The sequence below is a fragment of the Aptenodytes forsteri genome, unplaced genomic scaffold (assembly GCF_000699145.1).
Source record: "Aptenodytes forsteri isolate BGI_AS27 unplaced genomic scaffold, ASM69914v1 Scaffold9, whole genome shotgun sequence".
In the NCBI taxonomy this organism is placed as follows: Eukaryota; Metazoa; Chordata; class Aves; order Sphenisciformes; family Spheniscidae; genus Aptenodytes; species Aptenodytes forsteri.
The window spans coordinates 5532126-5540336 of NW_008796217.1; the positions used below are offsets into that span (position 1 = coordinate 5532126).

At 34.5% G+C, this 8211-nt stretch overlaps 1 protein-coding gene across 1 annotated transcript in view; it reads right to left on the bottom strand.

The window, feature by feature from the left end:
• Positions 1 to 231: 231 nt before the first annotated feature.
• The window catches only part of LOC109279733 (serine/threonine-protein kinase Nek10-like), a 62019-nt gene continuing 54039 nt past the window's right edge, over positions 232 to 8211 (bottom strand). The window contains exons 10-14 of the mRNA XM_019474469.1: positions 7543 to 7643; positions 4341 to 4451; positions 1829 to 1937; positions 376 to 428; positions 232 to 291 (exon numbers count right to left, since the gene is read on the bottom strand). Coding sequence (XP_019330014.1) covers positions 232 to 291; positions 376 to 428; positions 1829 to 1937; positions 4341 to 4451; positions 7543 to 7643 — 434 coding nt within the window. The remainder of the gene's footprint in view (positions 292 to 375; positions 429 to 1828; positions 1938 to 4340; positions 4452 to 7542; positions 7644 to 8211) is intronic.

Consider the following 8211-nt stretch of genomic DNA (forward strand, 5'->3'; position numbering starts at 1 on the left):
CCAAACTGCTACCACTATCATCTGAGTGAAGAAAACAGATGTGGCCAAAAAAAAGGGCTTAGATTAGCTAATATGTCCCACATACATTTCTTCCAGTCTATGCATCCATGTATTATAATAGACCATGTACTGCACTAAGTTTAAAGTGAAATTGCAATCACATAAACAGACAGATGATACATTTGGGTTTAGCACATCATAATTAACTTTTTCTTTTTAAATTGAACAGACTCACCTGTTAGAAGAGAAATTGTAATAACCACTTTCCTCTAGAACCTCTTCAATTAGAGTCTACAAGATAAAAGAAATTCATTTCAGTAAAATATCTTTATTAAAAGTAATAAATTAATACATATAGGTATATTTATAGCTTACCTGCAACTGTTCATATGTCATCCCTTCTGCTATGTCAGAAGTGCCAACAATACCTTCAAGTAAAAGGCAAGTAATGTTATACTACTGAATTCGGGGTTTAAGCTCCCTCATCAGTTTCTTAGCAATTCCAGTACAAATATAACGACAAGAGAGACGCTTGATTATCAGCAGCTTATTCCACTGACCACAATGACCCCCTGCAAAGGTGGGAGGCATCTTATGGCATGATGTGAACATTTGAGACACGCAATGTTATCACATTATGAAAGAGTTCTAACTGATGGAAAATATTTTAAATACTTAATGTCACACAACACAGCAATGCAACTTTCTTATTCTTCCCCACTTACAATTTATAGTGGAAAGGGCACACAGCCAGCAGCAATTTGTGAGGACAAAGGTATTCTTTGCAGGTTGAGAGATTCAAAAATTAAAGATACTGAACATCAGATCAAATTGCATTGTTGTCTCTGGGAACAAAATAAAGCTCACATTTAAAGTGATTGTTAGGGACTCATTTCCTACTCAAGTATCAGCCTTGACACCTAGTATTATTTTCACTTTTTGCAATAAGCTGTGGAACTGATATGCCAGTTTCAACACAAAGGCCAGCAAAACCAAAGTTTCTCACCCTTCTTTCTGGCACCACAGTTTTTAATGCTACTATGTCCTCTAGTCCATGCATTGTGACATAGCTTTTCCTGTATTTAGGAGAATGGAAATGGCACAAATCCCAAAATATAGGCTGCACAAAAAGTTATTTCCCTTATGTCCATTGCACAAAGAGACATATGATGAAGCAAGTCTCTGAACTAGGAATAGTAGTTCCCCACCCTGGATAATGCTAGTGATGGTAGGTTTGATTAAAGATGGAGTTCATGATTTGTCACTCTGAGTATCACTAGTCCAAAGTATATTTGACACTATTCATTTTCTAAAGTATATGTATACACTTTACACTAGATAGATGTGGTATAGCATGTAGCATTTCTCTCCTCAAGTTTGTAGGGCTTGATCTAGCTAGGTCATTAAATCATCCCAGTATAACTGTTTCAAGCATGACAGAAGAACAACATAGGGTTTAAACAGAGTTTGTTTAAAAATCACGTGCAAGGACAGGTAAATCCTAAGTAGGATATTTTCAGTTACAAACATTTCTATTGATTTTCATGGATTAACCATGTGTTATTTGCACCTTTGATATTTCTTTGTAATTCCAAAGTACACTCTCTTAAATCAGTAGAATGTTCCATCAGTGGTAAACTGCATATCTTACTAGGAATTACACAAAACAAACAAACAAAAAAAAACCCTGATAATGAAAATCAGTATAGTCAACCTAACTTTGCTGTCCTTAAAGACAGATCTTAGAGCAGCAATTCCTTCTGCTTTGATACCATACACTTTATTAGAAATATATACACCACCATAGAGGTTTTATTGCTTTCTTTACCTTTTCTATCATCTGGAAGCAACATATTTCCACCTGAAGAGAGAAGTACCACATGCCAATCTGCTGTGAAGAAGTTGGGCTCAATCAATTCAGGAGAACCTTGCAGCAGCTGGGGAAGAAAAAAAAAAGAGAAAAAAGCAGAAGACACCTGAAATCTCCACCCTTCCCATTTGCCAAAACTACAGACTTCTATGAGGCAGTTTACCCTTTCCTATGTTTCCCAGTGCAATCAGAAGTCAAAGGAGATTTCAATACTTTTTAGATTAATGAAAAAGTGGTGAACGCAATTATGAACGTCCTACCTTCTTCTCTCCAGAAACACTGACTGAACATTGCAAGCTGCCAATCTGCACTCAGTATAAAGCACTGAGTTCTTTAGACTATCTGAATAAAATGTCATAAACTATATATTTGTGTAAAACAAACAGGGAAGTGTATTCCCTTGAACCTAGGAGAGAAACAGCCGATGACTCTGGTTTTCAAAACCGGGGCTTCAAGTGAAATTGTTAGTCCATATTCAAGTGGTATAATTCCCATTAGAGGGATCCCAGCACTTCTGAAACCTGAAAGGCAGTTTAGCTACTTGATTATATAAACTTTAAAATACCTAGCTTTGAAAATATCCACTGGTAACAACTCTGACATGAAAAGATCTTTGTGAGCAGGAGAGAAATTCCAGTTATACATTTCTGCAGCATGTTCAGACTTTTACAGTTACAGAAACAGAACTATATCTGTTGTTGGAAGACCTTTATCCCACCACTGATCAGTGAAGGAATCTTTTCGTCTGTTATTCTAATTAGGTTTTCTAATTCAGCATAGTTAAAAACCCATGTTTTTTAAATTTTATTTGCAGAAATTGCAAAACTTCATAACAACACTTGCTGGAAGAGTTCAACCTAATTCTTTTCTCTATTTAGGTTCTTCCTATTACCGCCAAATTATATCCATGTTATCCAATGCATTTATGGTGGTGATTTTGGTAAAATATGTACCATTTATTCACTGATGCTTATCAATTCTCCTTCCTTCTAACTGCGCTTTTTGTTGTTGCTTTCTATTAATAGTTTCTATAACTATTTCCTTCAAGGTAGAAAAATCCAGAATTGCATTCAGCATTTCAAACATCTTCAATTTACTACCATTTACTTTTTAATAGTGTATTTCTTCCCTTTTCTTCAGGTTTAAATCCAATAGTTTTGAAACTAACACAATTTTACACTTGATAACATTTATAAATTTATAAATAAATAGGTTCCTTTATGTCTGGGCATTTGAAAATTAGGTTAATTTTATAATAAACATTTCCTTTTTCTTATCATATTTTTGGGCATCCTTTCCTGAAAACATCAACTCAATACACAATTAGCAAATATTTCCTTAGATTTAGTGTTATGGCTTAAATACAGGAATCCCAGCTTGATTTACAGGACAGCAAATTGGCATGAAACCGATGGCTCAGAGAGAGGCATCCTTAACTATCTTTCAAATGTACTACCAATGTAAACACTAAGTAGCCACCTTCCATGGAGCTTAAGCATCTCAGATTATTACAAAAGTACAGGAAGGATTTAGCATTTGGGGTCAGTCCATTCCATAGCAAACAATGACTTGGAAGATTGCACAATTCAGTGCAAGTAGGTGACAATCAAATTAGATTACACAGGGGAATTATGTGAGTGATAAGAAATTATCTTTGCTATCAAATTTTAGATACAGTAACATACCTAATAACTGCTTTGTCATCAGTTAAAAAATGATATATCTTAGCTTCACGGTCTCCCACAGTACACAGATGCTGAGGATGTCATTTTCAGATCCTCTGCTGTCTACAGTCTTCTCAGGAAGTTTTGAAGGAACATTTAGAAATTCTGACATTGGTCATTAGCTCTTTCTCTGTTGGAGAGTGCCCAGCATGTCATTGGAAAACATGCAGGCATGGTTCTTTAGTCATGCCATTCCTGCAAATCTGCAGTATTTTTAAACTGATGACTGTAAACCGTTTCTGACACACTATGCAATAATGGGACAAGGTATGCTATATTCAAGACACTCTGGGACAGTGCTTTCTTAAAATTCATAGTTTTAGTAGGAATACATTCCAAAACATGGATAATAATGGGAAACTAATAGTAAATTAAGAAGATCTTACATAAATTAAGAGCTTACATAATCTTTATTAGCCTTTGCTACAAAAAGATACATTTTCCTTCTTCTTCTCTTTCTGAGCTCTGATGAGATGAAGTCTGGTTTTGCATATTAGCAGCTAGCAGGTCCCTTCCATTTACAAAAAATATTCTAATGATCAGACACAAACTTGAAACCAACCTGTAGAAACTGCTCTACTTAAGAAGCCTCCGTACTTTCCAAATAAAGGCTAGAGAACAATCTAAAAATTTCCTTTTAAAAATGGAATCTTACACTTAGATTTTTGTGATATTAAGTATCAATAGCTTAATTCAAATAGAAGAAGTGACAAAGTTGAGCATAAGTAGTAATTGGTGTACTACACCTTTTTCATTTCTGATTTCAGATTACAAGGATTGCTCTGCTGACTGAAGAGGGACTTCTTGAATCTCTCAATGATTCTCCTTTTCAAGTTGCATTGCAAAGCTGGAGGAAGCTATACAAAACAAAGAAACAGATGTTTTCACTGCTCAGTTACACCTCCCATAAAGATGACCTAATCAGCAGTACCATTATTGAAAAAAGTAGCTACACTGCAAAAATAAACACTGATGTTTAATAGCACAGCGATAAACAACAATACAAGACTTGATTTAATGGCATATTATAATAATGCTCCTTAGTTTGCCCATTCTGTTAGACTTGGGATATCACATTACTCAGTCCCTCTAGCCCTGAAGGTAAAGAACATTATAATAAGCCTAATACAGGTAATACTGGATTTGCCTCCCTGATCAAAGTGCTAGTATTTGGGACATTTTTCTACAGATGAAGCCCATAGAACGTTGGACTAGATTTCATGTTGGCTATAATGAGTCACTCCATCTGAAATTAATGGAACTTCAAGAAGCTTAGACCTTCATTCAATGTGTGCAGAAATTAATGTGAATCTTCCTCACAGCTTCAACAGGCTCTTTTAAGGTCCTTATGTACATCTTAATACAATTCAGAATGTCTATTTTGCTAGAAGCTTCCTGTGGGAGGTAATTTACATTTCACTTCTCTATAAAGCAAAACTGATTTTGTATACTTTTTCTCCTGTATTTTTTGGTTGAAAAAATACACATCTTTCAACTATATTTACAAAAGAAAAGCACAAATCACACTTTATTGTGTTTTAAAGTCTTCAATAGACAGTTCAAAGGAGGTCTCTTCCTTTGCTCTTTGAGACTTTAAAGTCATTTTTATGCTCCAACAGTAAACGTAAAACTTCAGCTGTTGGTCACTGCAATGACACCAACCCAGTCTGATGACAATTCTATGGTATGTACTACCCTTTTGGAAGGATCTCCTATGCTGTTTCTGTATAGTTGCTTATACCTGCAGACAGTGTTTATAAAACTGATTTTCTATCATTTAGTATAGAGTTTATAATCACATCACTGATGTAAATTCACAAAGTGCCACTCCATTGAATTCAGGAAGCTTTTTGACTACTCAAGGAAGGTTTGACCACTAAAGATTCACATTCAGACACTGTCACAGTACACATTATAAAGATTTTTTTCCCATTGGAACAAATTACTGCTCTTAGACGGCTATAAATCTGGAACAGCTATATTGGCCTCACCGGAGTCCTGATTTGCTCTGGCAAACCGGGGATCAAGGTTACATCCTAAGCATAAAAGACTTCATCAGACAGCTGGTCGCATATAGTTTTTTGTTACAGATAGATACTACTCTCTTTTCATGCAGATAAGGCCTTACACATATGCTTTAAGTCAGATGTTGAATGTTGCTTAGCCTATAAGTGAGTAAAAAAAATGATGCCTTAGGAAAGGCCTGCAAGATACTCTATAGGCTACATGCCACTGCAATGAACTGCATGCAGTTAATGTGTCATGGGCATACTGGGATATTCTGAAGCAAAGGTGGTAAAGGACAAGTCCACTGTATGAGAAACTCAGAGTTGCCTCAGGCACCAGTGTTCAATTTTAGCTTTTGTTTTAATGAAATCAGATGTCAAATCAGTTAAAAAAAAAAAAATAAGGCCAAGGGTTTACATAATGCTTTTTTAAAAGCTTTCTCTTACATTGTTTTCCAGAGATCACTCTGACTCTTGTTCCCATGGAAACTGGATTGGGAAGGCTGCTGGCAGCCAAGAACTAACAGGCAAGAACTCTCCCTTGTAAACTTCAGTTTAGAATTGTCAGCTGAAATATGTAACAGAGTTTTAGAAAACAGCTATGTATTATAAAAAATATTCTACCTTAGATTTGTAAGAACATAAACAAGTACAAGAGAAGCACATAGTACACAGTGAACAAGTACAGGCATGGATCCTGGTTTCTCTGCCTTCCCATTTCAAAACCAACTGACACTGAAAGCATCGAAGTTGTTACTACTGCTTCAGTGGTCAATTCTGAGTGAGTCTTTGAGTTGCTGTTAGTTCTCAGTTATTGGGCATCCATGTTATGATAACTTGCATTAATTAGTAGGCCACTTAAGAAAACCTTCTTCAGCAGAAAGGGTAGGTTCACTAATGAGCATCTTGGACATACTCCTAATATAGCATGTAAAGACTGAACTGCCTCATTTCTGTTAGCAGGTGAAGGAGATCATTCTTGCATTAAATTCAATCAGTTCCAATTATTTTAAATAACAATTGTTTTCTTTGTCCCTGATAATTTATTTCCTGTATTACCTGTTTTGATAAGCTTGACAGTTTAAAAAATAAAAAAAAAAAGACATGTAAAATACACCCAAATTCAGTTATGCTATTCTGTTCTAAACAAAAACTTACAAATTTGGCTCAGCAATCTGAAATCCCCTGAGGTGATAAAAATCACTTTCCAAATATAAACACTTCATTTTGGAAAATAAAAAGACGTTGATTTAATAATAGCAAATTTCGCAAGTAACTGAATGGCAGCCATCTTTCTGGAGAATAAAAAGTTTTCCATCACATTTTTAGTTGAGAGTTCAATGCAGATTTATATCAGCTCCATTTTTGCTTTGGAATCAGCATGAAATAACTTTAACTCTCTTTCACTATGAAACAGTTGAACTTAATTTTAAAATATATCTGAAGTTTGAAAAAGATCTAACATTTCAAAATATTTAACATATTCAGGATTTGAACTATTGCACTAGAAGTCCCAAGAAATTATTACTATTTATTGATAATAAAAATTATTACTTAGAAGTTATTTAGAAATTATTGCTATAGAGGAAAGCATTTTATGTACTCTCCATGTCAGTATATGATATTAAGTCATTTAAAATATTCATATTGCTGGCATGACAGAATGTTGTAAAAATAATTTACTGTACAATCCATTTTTCTGAGGTGAGCCAATGAATTTTTTTCATATGACTCAATTATTGCCATCCTCCACATACTAATATTCAAGGTTAGTCTTTATTTAAATTATATATTTTTAAAGCATCCTGCCATCTGCAAAAATGTCAAGTTCTGTTGTTTTTAAAGAACAGTGACTAAATTAGCAGCACTTTGCAGTACCATCATTTTGACAACAGCAAATAACTAAAAAGTATAGAATGTCAGAAGCAACAGTAATGCATACTTGAGTGATGAAGATAATTTTGTGCAGCTGAATAAGAATCTGCTGAACAGGGTCACTGATCTGACGCACCTTCCGTTGTGATACAGCAATTCCTGTCGATGCTGTAGATGACAACAGTAAAATCAGGAGGACAGCTCATTTTGTTGCCTTAATATATTAATAGCGTACACCGTTTAAGACCTGTAGATGTAAATACTAAATTTTAATGCATTACTTATTTTTCCAGTAGTGTTGGGAACAAAAAAAAAGGATAATCTAAAAACTTAAAAGATTAGACAATGTAATTGATAATGGGTTTCAAAAGAAAATCCCTTTCTCTGATTCACTTCTAAGTTACTCTAAGAGAAAAGAAGTATTAATGTACCTCACTAATCATAAAAGTTTTCCCATATTTATTCAAAAGGAAAGTTAAAGATATGATAAACAGAATTTTCTTATTTTAACTGATTATTTTTTTACATAGACTAACACACATGATATTTATTTTTAATATATTTTGATGTTAGGAAATTTATTTTGATCTTACCCTAAGAATTACAATAAAATGTCTGATGTGGACCATGTGAAGAACGATTTTATTAAAGTATATTTTAATTGAGGTGCTGGAGCGTGTCTAGAGAAGGGCAACGAGGCTGGTGAGGGGTCTGGAGAACAAGTCTTATGAGGAGC